At 43.3% G+C, this 18,945-nt stretch overlaps 1 protein-coding gene across 4 annotated transcripts in view; it reads left to right on the forward strand.

The window, feature by feature from the left end:
- Positions 1-18,024, forward strand: part of Plcxd2 (phosphatidylinositol-specific phospholipase C, X domain containing 2) — a 53,060-nt gene extending 35,036 nt beyond the window's left edge. For 2 of the 4 annotated variants that reach the window (XM_087576686.1, NM_001134481.3), the window contains 2 exon segments: positions 4,472-4,713; positions 11,297-17,246. In XM_087576686.1, coding sequence (XP_087432812.1) covers positions 4,472-4,713; positions 11,297-11,453 — 399 coding nt within the window. In that variant the 3' untranslated portion in view covers positions 11,454-17,246. 4 annotated transcript variants of the gene reach the window in all.
- Positions 18,025-18,945: the final 921 nt, after the last annotated feature.

Raw genomic sequence — 18,945 nt, forward strand, 5'->3', positions numbered from 1 at the left:
ATTTGTTATGGGATCATGCTATGTTGTAGTCCAGGCTTGCCTGGAACTCTTGAAATGCCAACTCAGTTTCACTAAGAATTAGATGAACTCTTTTGGTCTTCTCAACACTAGAAAATAGGCATCCGATATTATCCCCATTTTACAGATGGGAAAATTGAGGAATGGAGATACTACAGCAACTTGCCCAAGATGCACTATGAATGAGAGTGTGGGTCAGAGTTCCCTCACTAGCTGGTTTCTCTCTAGTATTCCCCTAGGCCTTGATGACTCTCACAACTGCTTTCTTGTGTTGTGAAATAAAAACACTTTCTTTTCCTTAAGAACCTAGTCTTAAAGGGCCTCGGTTTGTTTCCATTGAGAAAGGGAGATGGCATTTGAATGAGGTAGTAAGATAGGGTTAAATATGAGATTGGGTAACATTTTATAATTTGGTACACAGATGATATTCTGGGTGGTTGACAGATTGCACATAAAAACAGGCAGATCCTGGAGATCATTGGCCAGCCAGTCTGGCTAAATAGAACTTTAGATTCACCAAGAGATTCTGTCTCAAAAAATAATGGTTCAGGAAACAGAAGAGGATTCAGCAAGTAAAGGAACTTGTTGCCAACCCTGAATTTGAGCCTCAGGACCCATAGGTGGAAATAGAGAACTGAACCCAGATGTTATCCTCTGACCTCTACTTAAAAAAGAGTGGGAAGCTATCAAGGGAAGAGAGCCAACAGTTCAACCTCTAGGTAACCTCCACACACGTGCATAGGCATGCATGTGCACCTGCCTGCACATGTGAACAATCCCACACTAACAAGTAGACATACCATACAGGACACACACACTCACGCACACTCACACACACACACACTCACGCACACTCACACACACACACACACACACACACACACACACACACACACACTTGCACATGCACAGGCTAATTTAGCAGCGTTATCCACTGCTAAATCCATGGTTATGGAGGAAAGAACTGGGCTGATCCATTAGAAAAAGGGAAAGTATCCCCAGCTTAATGTCTCTTTAATGGCTGAAACAGGAGCACTCATGGAGAGCCACCAGTCATTGGCCCCATGCTGGGCAGTGTCACACTGTGATCAGGCTTTAAATATTCATTATGTAATGAGCTGCCTTGCAACCTCCCCAACCTGTCCACCCCCTACCCCCCAGTGTTTTATTACTGGAATTTAATATCAGGAAGTACTGTACCACCAGTCACATTTCATTTACTCAACTTGTAATTATATCACAGCTCACAGATTAGAGATGCATGCCCTGGTAGATAAGGTTTTAAGGGTACAGTAAATTGAAGGATTTAGTTTACAGTTTGGAAGTATTTGAAATCAAAATGAAAAAGTAGGAAATCTATAACTTGCCAGGCCGTGGTGGTACCCCCACCCCCTTATTTATTTATTTATTTATTCATTCATTCATTCATTCCCATTACTTCCCTATCACAGCTCCCCTTACCTCCCAGTCCCTCCCTCACACAACCCTTCCTCTATCCCTCACACCCCTTCATCTCTGAGAAGGGTGAGGTTCCCCTTGGTTACCAACCCAACCTGACCTCTCAAGTTACTACAGGACTAGGTCCATTCTCTTCCACTGAAGCCACCAAGAGAGCCCAGTTAGAGGGGCAGGACCCTCACATACACATCTTTAATCTCAGGACTCAGGAGGAAGGAGCAGTTGGATCTCTGAGTTTGAGGTCATCTCCGTTCAACCCCTTGAACTGAACCCATAGTAGAAGGAGAGAGCCAACTCCTGAAAAGTTCTCTTCTTATGTCCACTTGTATGCCATGGTATGCACACTCCTGCAGAGAAGAAGAAGAAGAAGAAGAAGAAGAAGAAGAAGAAGAAGAAGAAGAAGAAGAAGAAGAAGAAGAAGAAGAAGAAGAAGAAGAAGAAGAAGAAGAAGAAGAAGAAGAAGAAGAAGGAGCAGGAGGAGGAGGAGGAGGAGGAGGAGGAGGAGGAGGAGGAGGAGAAGAAGAAGAAGAAGAAGAAGAAGAAGAAGAAGAAGAAGAAGAAGAAGAAGAAGAAGAAGAAGAAGAAGAAGAAGAAGAAGAAGAATTAATAGAAATAATCTATCTACCTAAGATAGACTACAACTATAAGATAAGATCAAGCCTGGTGACCTACATGGTATGAAGAAAGGGATTTTCTAATGGATTGAGGAGTAGAGCACCCCATGAGCTGGCACCCCAGGGGCCCCAGTAAAGGAACCTTCACAGTAAGAAGAGATCACCTGAGGGACTGTTCTTAAAAGAAATGAGATTTTTCCATCTTAGTGTCAAGACAAAAACTGAACATGAACTGCTGAGCTGGACAGGAAATATTTCAGAGAAAAAATGGCACAAGGAGATAGGGAGGAAGATGCTGTGAACAGGCTCAATGAAAGAGAGTCTCTACACCTGTGTTTTATAAGCAGAGATCCCCCAGCAACCTCCAGATCAGACTATCCACAAGGACTGAGGAAAGGACAGAAAACCCCTCTTGTGCAGTTTGTACTAAGGACACATTTTCTGAGGCACAGTACAATTGAGTACTGTCCTCTAGTGTGCGGATGCATAGCCTGGGGGCAGGTGTCTTGGGCACCACCTGCTAGGTCTGTCCCAGAGTTGCAGGGCTTCCTGTCCACCCCCCATCCCTGCTGCCCAGGGCACCTCTCCTTCAGGCTTCACCCTTCCAACCTAACCAGTTTGGGTCTCCCCAGCAATCTGCTTACAGTGAGCCTGTGATTAACCTCATTAACACATACATGTGTTTACTATGGTCATCAGTGCTCAGCATTACTCAGAAGCATTAAGAACCAGGAGGGTAGACATTACCGCACTGACAGCCCCCTGGCCTCTGGGCATTCAAAAGGTCTGGCGCCTTTGTCGTCACCTGAACACACTGGAAATGAGATGAACATATAGAATCCCTTCCTCCTGAGTGCCTGAGAGATTGCTCAGAGGATTACAGTTCACAGGGTAAACATGAGCATTCCTCTGGGAAGAGCTCACCCGTGCCCCTAAGGGGAAAATACGGCATTTCTAGAAAACCACACAGCAGAGCTTGGAATTGGGGCGATCAGAATAGCAATCCTCTGTCCCCCAGCTGCCTCCCAGAAACTAATTAATGCTGTGGATATAGCTTGCTAATTATTTTCGAAATGACTGCCATCTCCAGTGGCCCCACTGTAGGCCCATGGCCTCTACAAGGTCTTCCCTGAACCTGGTGGCACATTGTTTTCCTCTCCTGGGATGGTAATTTCATCAGAGCCAGTGCATCCAACTGAAAATCTATTCACTCACAAATGAGTTCTCACTGTTTATGTAAACTCCAAGAGCTATGCTTATGCCAAGTGTCAATGCCATGAGCACTGGAAACATGATTTCTGGGCCAGACTGGTTTCAGCCTGGTATGCAGACTTCCCAGGGATGGTGTGTGCATGGAATGTATTAAGGCAGTGTCTGGTTGGTTAAAAAAAAAATCACAAGAAACTACATCTTCACTTTTACTCACCTTGAATAACCGCCTGTCTGTCGTATATGCTGGCAGTAGAACCTTGTTTCTGCAGGGTTGGCCCTGCCTGTCAATTTTCCTCAGGGAGATAGCCTTGTCCCATTCCCTGCAGATTGTCTTAAAATACCTCACTAATCACAGCTAATGGAGCTCATTAGACCCTATCAAAGGAATTCTATGCATTTTTCATGAGGCTTCTACATTAATTTCTTATAAATATGTTATATGAATAAGTATATGTCCTTTATGTCTTATTATTTTCCTTTATGATCTTGTTCACTTTGCACATCTGTTAAAAACACATCTGTCAGAAGGTGCTCTGTGGGGTCTATCATGTGCATTACCAACAAGGTAATCATTTTGAGGTAGCAAGTTCTTGTTTCTTTACTTTTAAAAAGTAATATATAAGGCCAATATATATGGTGGCGCGGTGGGTTATTGAGCCAAATAGGAAAGGGCTTGGAGCACAGACTCGGGTTGTCTATCCACTGTGGAAAGGGTCACATGAGATTCGATTAGCCAAGGAACTAAGTAAGCCATAAGACAAGGCATTTATCAATATTGGTAGGGACCACCAGGCGGCAGGGAATAGCAAGAGAAATCGTAATCACAGGTTTAGGATGCAGACTGTGGACATGTGTGTTCTTGGAAGCTGGTGATCTGCTGTGAGTACTTGCCAAAGGCTTTAACCTGAAGCCGAAAGGCACCAGTGTGAACAATGAATGGTTACTGAGAGGAGCAAGGCTAGCCCAAGAGAATTCGATTGTAGACTCCAACACTCTTTACATTTTTACAACCACGAAGTTCGAATCTGTCGTTTTGCCCTGTAAAACCTTGCACAGAGACATGGCTTTTCCCCACTCAGTTTATGTGAACAGTTCTGCTACTTCTCTCTCCCCATTCGAGTACTCAGCTTTTAAATGTTTCTGTCCTTTTTCTGCTTTGAACATTTCAGGTTCTCATTTTCTACCACTGTCCCTTCTACAAGCAATACCCATTCCTGTGGCCAGGGAAGAAGATCCCGGCACCCTGGGCAAACACCACGAATGTGCAAAAGCTGATTCTCTTCTTGGAGACCACCTTGAGTGAGCGAGCCCCACGTGGAGCCTTCCATGTCTCCCAGGCCATCCTCACCCCAAGAGTGAAGACTATTGCCCGAGGCCTGGTGGGGGGCCTCAAGAACACACTAGTTCACAGGTAAGAGGTGACTCCTACCCCACAGGTAGGGTCTATGTTACTGATTCACTGGTGGTGGTAGCTGGTTGATTGTTTGGTTTGGTGGATTGTTTGGGCGGTTGGGTCGATTGGTTGATTAGTTGGTATCTTGAGACAGTTCAGGCTGGCCTTGAACTCACAATCTTCCCATCTTTTCTTCCCTGATACTGGAATTAAAGGTTTACATATTTAGCTTCATGCTCCAGAAGAAGTTTGCACACACACACAGACTCCCCTTCCCCCTCCCTCCCCTCTTCCTTTCCCCTCCCCCTTCTTCCCCTCCCCTCCCCCCCACACCTTAAACTGTGGAGATAGTTCAGCTAGTACAATTCTTGTCTTGCAAGCATGAAGATCTGATTTCCAGAACCCCTGCAAAAACAATCCTGAGCACAGTGAGCCCACACGATCCCAGAATCCAACACTGGCAAACCTAACTTAATTGGCAAGTTCCAGGCCAGTAAGAATGAGAGCCATACAAGCACATACACATGTACCTACACACAATTTTATCTACACACATATCAATACACGTGCTCACAACATTTATCTTGATTTTCTTCTCATAACAATAGTAAAGCTTTGAGGATGAAAAAAAAAACCATAAAACACTATTTTGAAAAGCTGTGGATTCTAGGCATAGTATATGAATAGTGCTCTAAGAATCTTTCAACACTTTGCTAAAATGTTTACATTATTCCATAAATACTCACTATATTTTGATACTATGACAAGCACTCTGAGCCAATGTCTCTGAGTGGTTTTTTTGTTCGTTTGTTTGTTTTGGTTTTTGTGACACACACCCATGGTGATCCTCTTACTGCCCACACAGCTGGGTGGGATACTCACTGTTTAAGAAGCATTAAATGCAGGCTGCTATGCTCCAAGGTAGGGACTGTGAGATGGTCCTCCATGAGTTTGTTCTTCTTGAGTACCATGCCACGGCTCCAAAGACTTTCTTGGGATAGAATTAAGCCTGATATACAGATAAACAAGGATGACCTAGTCATTTTGTATGAGATGATAGTCTTTGTCCTGGGCACCAGTGAATGATGGATAAAGGCTGTCAAGAAAGCATATTACATGTATATGAACATTTGGGTATATATGTAGATTGTGTATGTGTATTTGTATGTATGTGTATACGTATTTGTACATGTATGTGTATAATGCATATATGTATATGATATATGTATATAGAGGGATATTATAAATATACTTTTCAGTAGGCTATCCTTTGAAATACAAGTTTAAGAAACTAATGTATTTCTAAAAATGATAATGTTTTCTAAAAATGGTATTTACAAGAATCTATTTAGTTCTTGAGTACTGGGTGCTGACTGGAATTTGGATAGTGAAAGTTGTGTTCAGTCACATCACATGCCCAGTCACATGTCCAGACAGTCACATGTCCAGACAGTCACATGCCCAGTCACAGTCATTTGGTTCTGAGTTTGAGAGCATTTCAGATAATAGCCATGTGCCTGGTCAGGAGTTTAAAAGGCAATCAACAACTGTACTCTTCCTTCGTACTGAGAACTCCTGATAATGTCAACCATGGACAGAACCGAGGGCTCCTTTCCAGGTAGCCCTTCTAAGTCTCAACAGAATTAACCGTATTCAGCTGGAAACAAAGCAACCCATGGGCAGGCCATGGTGCTGCACACCTGCAATCCCAGCATTTGGAAGGCTGAGGCAGGGGAATTGTGAGCTCAGAGCCAGGAGAAGCTATGACGAGGCTAGATGGTAACACTCTGGGGACAAGGGTATGGTAGAGTGAAACCCTGACTGACTGCAATCCTCCTGACTCAGTCTCCAGGAGTGTTGGGATTATAAGTGTGAGCGACTATGTCTGGCAAGCAGACGAAAAATCAAAACAAACAAAAACCTTAATCCAGTGTGATGCCTCTTAAAAGAACCTAGAATTATACATATTCAAGTTCCTGTTCCATTTTCCTCTTTCTTTTAATAAATTTGTAGCTTAACATTATTTACTCATTCAATAAAGTCAAGTTTTCTGTAGGTCAAGCAAAACAGAATGAGTACCAGGGAAGAGGCAGGTGGAGAGACACCGAGGAATCCTGTAGCTGTTGCTCCAAAAAACACAGTCCTTCAGCAAAATCTAACATGAACATTTCTATAGACCTGAGGGAAAACCAGTCTACTGCAAATCTCTCTGGGCAGCTAAGAGAGACTATTTCACAGGAAGGATAGGTCTTTTATTCTGAATAAAATGTGACTTCTTTGCAAATGATTTTATTTGACTCTTAAATCCAGGCCAGTGTCTTGAAGTGGAGAAGGGATGCACCATCTAAGGCCCTTGTGTGTCCTCACGTAAGACAATACTCAGGGAAGCCAAGTGATCCAGCACAGCAGATTACAGCTACGATTACACAGAGCTCCTGTGAGAGCTGAGAGCCTGTCAGGACTGCAGGGCTTCTGTCTGTGTAGTCCTGGGCACTGATGTGAGCAGAGAGGATGTCTGAGTTTAGTTTGTCAGTGTTCCCAGAGCCATGATTGAGTTAGTAGTGCCTGGAACTGGTCAGTTCACACTGGTTACAGTTGGTAACCCACAACATCACTATTCTTCTCCTATCGTGCTTCCTCAGTCTTGCTGCCGCTGAATTTCAGACTCTCTGTTCAGTGGTAATGAAGACAGCATGAGCACAAAGGCAAGGTCTTCCAGCTGGCAGTGAGAATGTGCCCCTTAGATGAGTAACTCTCTTGGCATCCTAGCCCTTCAGGTCATGGGAGTGTTAGGGGTGTGCTCCTACATTCCTGTGCCTACACATCAGTGGAAGAAGACCATGGCTCTGGTTAGGACTTTGTTCCAAAGTACCAGCAAATAACATGACTCTCATTTCATCACTGAGTCATCTCGGACTCTCCCCCTCAGCAACCTGAAAGCTGTCTGGACTGGCTGAACCCTGAATGGTTGTACAGAGGTGCTATGTAGCTGAAGACCCAGTGTGTCTTCCTGATGGTGACCAGGTAGTTTTCTTGTTGGGAAGGTAATGCCCAATTTTCGGATGAGCTTTGAACATGAGAATGTTTTTCACTTTGTTTCATCATCCCGGAAGGAAGCCACAAACACAGATAGACAATTCAGACTGAATTTCTGTTGTAGTTTTCCTCAGACTGGAAGACACCTGATCCATAGTACTACAGTGAGTCAGGACGCAGTCAGGAGGCCTAGAGTTGAAGCTGTCCCTATTAATGTCACTGAATTATGTTCTCTCTCTTCAAATCCTTCTATTAAAATAATAACCTAACTAGGTGTGGTGGTGCATACCTTAGACCTAGCACTCCAGAGGCAGAGGCAGACAGAACTTTGTGAGTTCAAGGCCACCCAGACCTATGTACTGAGCCCCTGCTTCAAATAAAATAAAACCTTAATCTGAAGGTGAGTAAATTTGGAGAAATTGTGTGTTGAAGGGGGAATTAAGTTGAAAGGCCATTACAGTGGGTTCTAATCTACACACACTGATGTCGAAACAACATTTAAACCCAAAGACAATAGAAGCTAAGTATGGCAGCACCGTAAACCTGTAATCCCAGCACTCAGATAGGGGACATTCAAGGTCATCTTTGAATATGTAATACGATCTCCCAAAGCAAACAAAAAGCAAGAGACTACAGGAATATGTGTGCCCACACAGAGAAAATGATACATGGGGTGCTGGGGGAGGGGCGTGGGGAGGAGGAAATCACCTGCAAGCCAAGAATAAGGGTTCAGAAAGAATCCTGCCCAGTAGCATCTTAACCTTGAGTTTGCAGCCTCTAGAACAGAGGGAAATAACTCCAGTTCTTTGAAGTCAGCAGTGTATGTGTTGTTATGACAGCGCACCTGAACTAGCACAGTCCCCTGCACAATGGGATGTCCCTGCACAAGTTCTTGAGGTCTCTGAGACGAGTTTTTCTTCACCATGTGAATTGGAAAGTATGGATTTATAGTCTGCAAAGGGTTGGGGTTGCCTCCAGGTGTCAAGTATCATTTCCCCAGACTGACCAGCAGATGGCGCTGGCTCTCCAAACATAGGCTCTGACCAGGGATCTTTTGAATCCCTGAGTGTACCAGGCTGGCTACCACTGCGTCCTTCCTGTGGACTGCAGTGAAATTTGGTCTTTTGTCTCTGAGAGTTCTGTGCTTTTTAGACCCTATTCCCAACACCTTGTTATGTGGCTATATAAGGAATTTCCTATCCCTACTCCCCCAAATGTTTCTCTCTCTACCTTTTTACTCTTTTGTTTATGATCCCTTTTCTTGGCCAAATACATGACATGGCTATAAGCAACCATGGCTCTGAACACTTTCCATGTACTATCTTTCTGACCCATCCTGTTCCACAGGGAAGAGCAGCCGAGGGACAAGGAATTCTAGTAAATTCAGATCTTCAAGAGAGAGAGAGTCCCAGCTAAAAATAGAAGAACTTTTATCAGTCACAACCAGCTAATAAAAAAAAAAAAGTGAATTGGTCAATGATACTGTTTCAGCCTATAGCTGTGTAGTCTCTGCTAACTGAGAGAAGAGCTGAGGTCTTAACATCATTCTGGAAGACCAAGAAATGAGGCTACATCATGGTAGAGCAAGGGTAGCTTCAACGGAGGATAGAAATGGGAAGATGGGGAGATAGACAGAGAGAGCATGAGTAAGAGAAGAGGGGGGGCTTGGATGTTAGCTAGAGCGAATCCCACCCAAAGGATTCCCAGTCATGCAATCAACTGTAAGGCCGTTTCTAACTCCCTTTGCTGGGTATTCAGGGAGCTGTTTACTGTGATGCAAGACAGCCGGCTGCTTTACCTGCTCTTCTCTTCCTCTGTGGTTCCTCACACTTAGGCCACTTTAGCTTGAAAGTGTTATTTACATCACAAGCTCTGAGCCTCTGTCACACCGGAAGTCTTCTGTTTATAAAATAGCCCCAGCAACTCTACTCAAGGGATAGCTGATTAAATATCAATCTATTAAGGAGCCACGAACAGTACTAGGATAACTAGCCCTGTGGAAAGTGAATCCTGACCCTTACTCTATGCCTTTTGTCAAAATTAACTGCTGGGAGTTTTTTAAAAAGTAAAATAAAGGTGAATTGCCTGAAGCTTTCAGGAGTAAATGGGGAAGGAAATCTTTGTGAATTGTAAGTGAGTGTGTTTCTTAAGCAAATCACAGAAATTAAGAGAAAATAAATGATGAGGGATCGGAAGGATGGCTGGGAGTTAAGATAAGTGAATACTTATGCACTCACTGAAGAGGTGCATAAGCCAAAGACACAAGTTCAGGTTTCAGCCTGTAACTTCAGCTTCCAGGGATCCAACTCCGTCTTCTAGACTCTGTGAACACCTCCGCACACACATGCGCATACCCTCACAAGGACACATCCACATACGTAAATCTTTCTAAAGAAAAAAGATAACAAATTGCAATCCATCAAAATTAAGGCATCCAGGCTCCACAAAATATCTTATTGAGAAAAACAAGGCAAGCTGTAGGGTAGAAGAAATGTTTGCCAAATATATCGGTCAGAAGGCTAGTATCCAGGATGTAAAAAAAAAAATGATTTCTAAAATTTAACATTTAAAAGAAGAAAGAGTGAATACTGTCAAAAGCATATTGTGTGAAACTCTCAGAGAACAAATACAAAACTACAAAAGGATAGAAATGTTTAAAAACTAAGTGGAAAATTGTTAAAGTGATGAGTAGATAGAGACTTGCAAGAAAAAGGCACACAAGTCCAGTCTGCGTTCCCAGGAATCCTCCTGCTTCAACCTTTCCATGGGTAGAATCACAGGCATCAGTCACCACACTTGGTTTAGAATGGCTAGACTTCAACATTAGTGGGACTAATTTGTAGGGAGAATGTTAGCTGTTCAGAGCTTTTCTGTTCTGTTGCTGGGACTGTAAAGTTGAGTGCCCCCCTTGAGGAAAGCTCTGGCAATTTCTTATAAAACTAAATATAAATAAACCCTCTCATAGAGCAGTTTGTCCCTTGATTTTTATCCAAGTTAAATACAAGGTAATTCCCATAAAAAGACTCATAGAAGAATGCCTATAATAGTTTATTCATAATGACTGCAAATTAAAAACAGTTGGTGAATCTATCAATAGGAAAATGGATAGGCTATGTTGCACTCATGGAGAAAGAGAGTGATGGACTAATAGATACGTGGCAAGCCAAACAGTAAGTAACATATCAGTGGCAAGAGATCGGGGTGGATCCACTTACTGTAAAACTTCTTTCCACTTGCCATATGTTTGGAATTTTTCACGAGGAACCCTAAGAACCTAGCAATAAGAGGACCATTGGACTTGGTGTTATGAGGCCCTGTTGATGTGGCTGTCTGTTTGATGCTGGTAGCGAATAGTCATTTGCATAGGAGAAACCCTGGAAAGGTTAGTTCTGGTGGAAGGTTGACCTCTCTCCATGGAGACCTAAGACTTACGTTCGAGTAGCCCCAAGGGCTTATGTGTTTCTGACACACATTTTATCGTAACAGAATTTCCTTTTTCTGGAGTTGCCATTCTAACCCCGACTATCTGTTTCTCCTCTTTTCACCCAACACTTTCTCCATGTAGGAATCTCCCTGCCATCCTTGACTGGGTGAAGACTCAAAAGCCTGGAGCCATGGGTGTCAACATCATCACATCTGACTTCGTGGACCTGATAGACTTTGCCACGACTGTGATTGAGTTGAACGACCTTCTAGAGGATCGAGCTCTGACTAAGTGTTGAATCTGTGCTTTGTGTAATTTGATGTTGAGGTTCTTGATCCAAGGTAGGATTCTAGAGGGTTCTAGTAAAGATGGCTCCCTCCTAGGCAGTCACGGGGAAGTGAGGAAGCAAAAGAGGCCCTCTCCTTTTCCTCACATAGCTATTTGGATTAGAAAAAAAAAATCTAAGGGTTTGCATTTCCCCGAAATGAGACTTTTACACACTTAAGTCTAAGAGAAGAATGCACATTTCCTATGGTTAACATCGGGATCTCCCTAGTGGCTTGGGGTGGCAAAAGGAGGATGGAAGCAGCCTTTTCAGGTCTCACGGGCTATGCAGCGTCTTAATTGGCCCAGCCTCCGGTTGTCTTCTGGGGCCACTTGAGCCTCTGTGAAGACTAAATCAGAAAGGCATTCCTGGTCAGAAGAATGGTACATGCAAGTGTGGGCCACCCTGAGAGGTCTCTGTTATCAACCTAGAGCTCTAAGGGGCTCCTAGGGAGCCAATAAACTGTACGGCATCACTGCTTTTCCACAGGAGGAAAAATGTTTCTTATCACAGTGCTCAGCCACAGGCCAGCTCTGCGTATCTTGCTTGGGCTGAAAGTGGGCACCTTTGTTCTTCATATAACTAGTGCACACTACCCTTGGCATCAGAAATGTATTTCCTCATTTTAATGTGTTTTGGGCCCTATCTTTAAAGTGAAAGGAACAGTAGCGGGAAGTCTTTTGTGTGAGGGCCCGACATGAACTACCCATGCATGTTTGTTGCCTGCATGCCAGAAGTCTTTAATTCTGTAGCCTTCTCCCCAAACGACTATCAGGCAAGTACCTGCATCGTTTCGGCAAAGTCCTCTTTGGAGCAAGGTGTTCAAGCCAGATAGCAGAATCATGTCTTATGGTTGTCTGGGACCGGGACTGCCGGAGGACATAAGGCTTGCCCATGACACTGTGGAGGCTGACACAGAATATGTGGGAATGTGCAACGGAATTAAAGGACAAAGTTCCAAGTGGGCTCGGAGCCAGTCTGTAACTCCTTGCAAACAAGACTACCTCGGGGACATTTAGCGAGACTCGTATGTCGTCAAGTAAGGGGAAAAAAAGCAATGCTGGACCATTTCCGCTTGTTTTTTCCACTTGGTCTGCTTTCTGTGGATTGTTCGCCAACTACCTTTGCATGAGGGCTTGAAAACACAAGGGGAATTTTTTTTAATTGATAAGAGGTGCTTTTTATTGATAAGAGCCCTCTTTTGTTTTTTCATTTGCTTCGTTTGTGTATTTATTGATTTATTTATTCATGGAGTAAGGATCTGTGGTGTTCCTTGCCTGGAGAATGCTTTCAGATGTTTACTGGACTGTTCCTACCCAGGATGCTGCTGTGGTCGTCCACCCATGCACTGCATGGTGCATCTCAGGGGCTGTGACCTCGTGACTTTGCTGTAGATCCCCTATCCCACCCCGATCTTGCTGAGGACAGTGTGTAAGTGTGGATGAGATCCAGCTCTAGGAAGCTACTGCCAAAGGCATGCACAGGAACAGAAGTGACAGGGTCATGAAAAACCACACAGGCACTTCTGTTAGAGCACTGGCAAGACGAGAACTAGGGATAATAGCTGAGCGCATCTGTGAGTGCACTTTGCTAACCTTCAGCCCTATTTGAGAATCCCTAAAGGTGTCAGTTTCCACATTCCTAAGGAGGAATATAAACAGGCTGCCCTGGGCGGGGATGTACATTTACAGAGATTGCTGGACCTTCTCGTACGTTTCCCATCTCTCCCTTTGATTGCCTAGTCAGTTGTGCATGCTGACTGCTGTGGGGCTATCTTGGGTGAGCTATTGAAAACATGCCTGCCCCTAATTGCTGATCACCTGACCTTTTTTTCCCCTAAAGTAACTTAGGCCTTGACTTTTCACTTCTATAGTTCATACAGGCCACAGCACAAATGCCTCTGAGAAAACCCGATTTAACTTCTGTTCTTGAATTTGAATCTGGCCCAGAGGTGGCTTCTGGAATGATCTTGTCAAATTTGGCAAAGCCTTCTCTGCACAGGGCTTCCTCATTGTAGAGGAGTGCATATTCCCATCATCATAATTTCCCTTCAGTTATGATGCTGAGCTCTACAGAGGAGGTCCCAAAACCTTAGCCTACCCCCAGGTTTTAATTTTTGTTTTTATTGTTGCATTATTTGGGGGGGGGGCGGTTTTAACTATCAATTGCTTACAACGGACAAGATCCCTCCCTTCTGTTAACCCTTTGTTACTTGGCAAAGAGATAAGGAGGCAAGAGGAGAGTCATTCTGCTCTGTTTTATTTGGGCCTCAGCTTTGTCCAGGTGCTCGGTGCTATGGAGCCTGGGTGTCCGCAGGTATCTGCACCAGTTGGATATCAGTTTCACTTTAAGGCTGCAGACTGTTCAGTGAGCTGTTTACTTCCTTTTCTCCCTTGTTCTCAAATACAAAGTTGTAGTTCACTTCTGACCTTTAAGTGCACCTCAACGTTTGCATGCTGCACCATCAAACAGAACACAGAAGCACAGAACACTTCCAAGGCCACGTGTATGAACCCCTTCTCCTGTAGGGAGTGTACAAGTGCTTGTACCAGCTTGTCCTTACTGTTCTGGGGTCCCAGACTTGCTGATATTCTGAAAGTCTGAGAGGTAGGGGGAGGGTTATTCACAATTCTTCCCAGGAATTACCCACATCTCTGCCCCAAGAAAAGGCTTCCAACATTGGAAAGGCTGCATGTATTCTGTTCCTTGAAGACCAGGCAGAAACTCAAGTGAGTTGGACAGAGAAAAAAAGTAGAACATGGGCCTGTCACTCATTCTGTCGTACTTAAAAGTAAGCGTTCCTACCCAAATATATCACACATTCTCTAAACTTAGTTGGGGCCATTTCTGTTTGGAAATTTAATGGGTTCTTCATGAATTCTCTGCACCATTCCAACATAGCCATATTTCCTTGATGGCCCAGACCTGGATGCCCTAGGTCTCTGTGGGTTAGAACACTGTCTCAGGGTTGAACATTGAGTTTATCAGAAGTTCCAGGTATGCTATGGATGGAGACAGTTTTCTTAGGAGTGAACAGAGAGCAGAGAGTGGATGTGATGGAAGAGATTGGTGAGTGTTTGAGGATTTGGTCTGAGATCATGGCAGATCTTAGAGGTCATGCAAAAAAATATGCATATATTTGCTGCATAAGATTTGATAGTCGTTATTTTCTCTAGTGCTGGGTCCAGACCCTGAATTTTTTAGAACTGTTAACCTAGAGTTTAGAGTTCAAATCCAATATTTTATATACACGCAAAGGAAAAGCATACAATCTATGCAGAGATACTGACAGACCTTAAGAACCCCAGATTTTTCATAGCCTCATGTTCACATCTGGAAATGTATGCTTCTGTCCAGGAAGGCAATGGAACGAAGGTTTCTGAGATTAAATGAAGCTTTCTGATGTGTCTGGATATTTGCGTGTTTTCTTCAGTGGTTAGAGTTAGGGTTAGAGTCAGGGGTCAGGGGTCAGGTGTCTTGGGTCAAGGGTTAGGGTTAGTTCTCACCAGTAGGAAGCATTTCCAAAGAGACATGATACAGCTCAGTCACAAGCACAAAGTGAAAGGTGGAGACCAACAAGAAATCCAGGCTGAAAGGAAACTACCATTTTCTCTGAGAAGCAAAAGGACTACAAGCTGACATCATTACAGAGGTTTTATGATGATGTCCTCAACTGTCTGTTACGTTCTAGGAAACAGAACAGGCTAATGAATGGGTCACGAGATCTCCTCCCTTAGCTGAGCAATTGGTCCTGTGCTAAACTGTCACTGGTTCTTCCATCTCTAATAGTGACACAAATCTCAGATGTTTGGTTCATAAAATATGTGAGGTTCTAGAGCTCGGCCTAAATGCCTTGTACTCCGGGGAGGCACCCTTAGCATCATACTTCCTTCTGTGCACATGCGCAGAGAACATGGTTAGAGTCATGCAAGAGCGTGAAACAGGCTGAAAGAGTTTGACTATGGGTTATACCTTCCCGGGTCTATATAATGTGTGGGGCTCATTGAAATCTGCCAAAATGTGTGTGGGCCCCTGGGTGGGCTTTCTCTAGAGTGAACAGTAGACATTGAAAGAATCAAACATACAAGCCAACAGGACACTCATTTGGTGCAGCATAGAAAAGCATAGGTGTCCCTCTAGATTTCCTTAACTGTCCACCACATCTTAACCCTCTTCTGCAGCTGCTTCCTCATAGGTGACACCATGGTTTCATTACTCAGTAGTGTCACCTTGGGACACAGGGAGATGATTGAATAACAAGTGGTGTCAATACAAACTTCCCCCTCAATGGGGCTGGGGATTTAGCTCAGTGGTAGAGCGCTTACCTAGGAAGCGCAAGGCCCTGAGTTCGGTCCCCAGCTCTGGAAAAAAAAAAAAAAAGAACCAAAAAAAAAAAAAAAAAACCAAACTTCCCCCTCAATTCCAGATGGTTCTAATCAGCTTGTTACTGCCCCAAGAGAGCTCCTACGACCACAACGTTTGGATTGCCCAGCTTCCTGCTACACACACTGACACTAGCGGCCATATGTCTGAGCTAGCCTAACTCTGAAGCAACCCTACAATGGCACAATGTCTTAGACAGTGTAAAAAATATCCTAAGATAAGGATCTCCTGCTTTAGATACCGTGCTTTAGCATCAAATCCAGCAAACTTGTCCTTAAAACTCATAAAAATCCACTTTAAAGAAAAGTGGTTTGAATAAGACAATTCCTTCTTCTCTTCTGGGGGGGAATTCAGAAGCACATCTGTTGAGGCAACTGCATCGACAATCTCCAGGCACTTTTCTGTCACCCTTGCCCATTCCCTACATAGAATGCTACTTCCCCCTCTTATATCTAGCATCTCCATCATCCGCCCATGACTGCGTCACAAGATGCTGACGGAGAGCACGCTCTGGCCATCATGGTGTTTTTTCTTTAGCCTTCTCAAATGCATTGTCCTGCTTCCTGCTCCCGCCCAATCATTAGAACTATGCTTAATTAGAGCCCTGAAATCGGGACCAATATTTAATTCACATAGCACAGGCTTGCCCACCAAGAAGCATAGCACTTTGAAAAGTCATAGAGGCCTTTGGCAGCTCTGTATAGTTGCAATGGTCACACCCGTAATCGGTTGATAGCACCAATAATATGTCAATTAGAGATTTATAGAATCAAGATGATAACTTTTAGATCATGTCCTAGAAATAATAACACCTTGCTGCTATTATTACCCCAGTATGAATAAGTATTAAATGCAGTATTTGTATTATGTACATACCCACTGTAATACTTAGCCTCCCTGATCCGTAACTTAAAATTATAAAAGTCGTTACAGTAAAAACAAGTCTTGGATAATTTGTGTATCTGATACATGCTGTAATGGAGATTATATTTTGTCTTCTATCCATTGATTTACACTGCAATGCATGTGGTTTGCTAAACTTAAGAAATAATAATCAATTTTACCAATTTTAAGGTTAAGGATAAAATTGTGCATATATGCTTCTTGACACTCTGCGATGTATCTTGTGGCCTGATTGTCAATGTCATATAGACTTTACTTGCATTCTTTCCCTCTAGCAAGTAATTATTGAATTGCATCTCTTCTCTCTTGAAATCCGGATTAAATCACTTGGTTAATCCTAAACTATTGTGAAGCCACAGTACCTCATTTTAACTGTGAAAAAAAAGTGTTAATAAGTCTTACCCTATGATGTGTTTCCTTGTATTTGATTTGAGCCAGTTAACAAGGTTTAAACCTAGTAATAAATATGAATCTTTAATAGCCATGTTTCCTTGGTTTGAATGAACATTTGCTTACTGACCTACATCTAACTTTGTTTTTAAGAGCTGAAGATTTGGTATCAAGAAGACTCCGCTAGCCTATCTGCATTGCCCGGGTTGGGCAGTGTGTGGAATGCGTTCACTGCCGTGTCTACCATGCTTCTCCAAGCTGCATCCTTAGTACTTTAATTCTTCCTGCTAAAGTTAGCCCCGACCTTAGTGACATCCGTAGTCCCACTTGATCACTGTGTCTGCCTCACCCTAGGTTGAACAATTACTGGATGCAAAAATACTCAGAGGTCACCTGACCACGCATGCAATGAATAAAGAAGACTAACCTGACCTTTCTGATGCATCGGAGATTACAATATTATCTTCTTGTAATTATTTTTAACGTCATATTTGGTCTATTTTATTTCCTCAAATGCACTCCCCATTTTTTCCCTTTTACATTTCCAAACTATTGAGTTGTTATAAAAATCAATTTAGCAGAGATCAAATTAATTTTGTGTAACAATGCCTGTCATGAAGCCATGTGGTAGAAAAATGATTAGGAATTACATTATGTCTGTTAAAGCTACCTCTGTGATTTAAGAAGGATGCCACAGCACGGTGGGAATTTTCTGTCTGTATCTAGGTGTTGCTTTCATGAACCTGCCACACCTGTTTCTGACCACCTTCCATGTGCATCGCAGTCAGGAAATCCCTTCTTTAAAAAACGTGTATCCATATATAGTGTATGACTCTATGAAATACCAGATTTCCTCACTGTAACCTCACGAATGTGGTATGCTATGACCAGGTCCGAAGACAAGCAAAGTGGGTGTCCTCTGTATCCCATATTGCAAAGATATTTTTCTCCTCCAACTTCTCAGCGAGCCTTTTGTGGAGGCATTGCTTCTCTCACAATGAAGCTCTTGCGTTATGTATGGACTCCATAATTCCTAACCGCAGATTAATTTTCCACACTACCACCAGGTTATAAGCGTAGCATATACATGGGCCAGAATTTACATATGAATCCATCATCTCCCTTCTGTGTGACCACAGGCAAAGTCTGCATCTGTGAAAAGTACAGATTGTGGTGCCCAGTCAACACGCAGTAACAGCTACTCCTGCTAGAGGTGTGACTTTGAACCTCCACTCTAACTAGCGCCAAGCCTTTATCACAGTTACCTGATAACACCCGAATGTTGATTGAATGATTTGACAGGGAGTAATCACTGAGAAGCAGAAAAGAGAACTTCGACAGTGTGGTCCACACATAGGGCCTTACAGCAAAAGGTCTGGGTGATGCTGCGTACCTAGACTTCCATGACTCTCATTCTTCCATACCCCAATTGTGGGGGAGGTCAGTGGCAACGAAATCAGTAGCATGTAAGGAAGACAATGGAGATAATGTCCTAAGAGGTAACCGTCATCTATATTTCTACATTCAACCACTGGAAATGGTGATTCTTTTTTTTAAGATTTATTTATTTATTATATATAAGTATACTGTAGCTGTCATCAGACACCAGAAGAGGGCATTAGATCTCATAACAGATGGTTGTGAGCCACCATGTGGTTGCTGGGATTTGAACTCAGAACCTCTGGAACAGCAGTCAGCGTTCTTAACCGCTTAGCCATCTCTGCAGCCCTCTTTATTTCTTAGGGTATATCTCAGAAGGAATCAGTAAAAATGTTTTTTGGTGTATAAA

Source organism: Rattus norvegicus, chromosome 11 (assembly GCF_021556685.1).
Source record: "Rattus norvegicus strain SHRSP/BbbUtx chromosome 11, alternate assembly SHRSP_T2T, whole genome shotgun sequence".
NCBI lineage: Eukaryota > Metazoa > Chordata > Mammalia > Rodentia > Muridae > Rattus > Rattus norvegicus.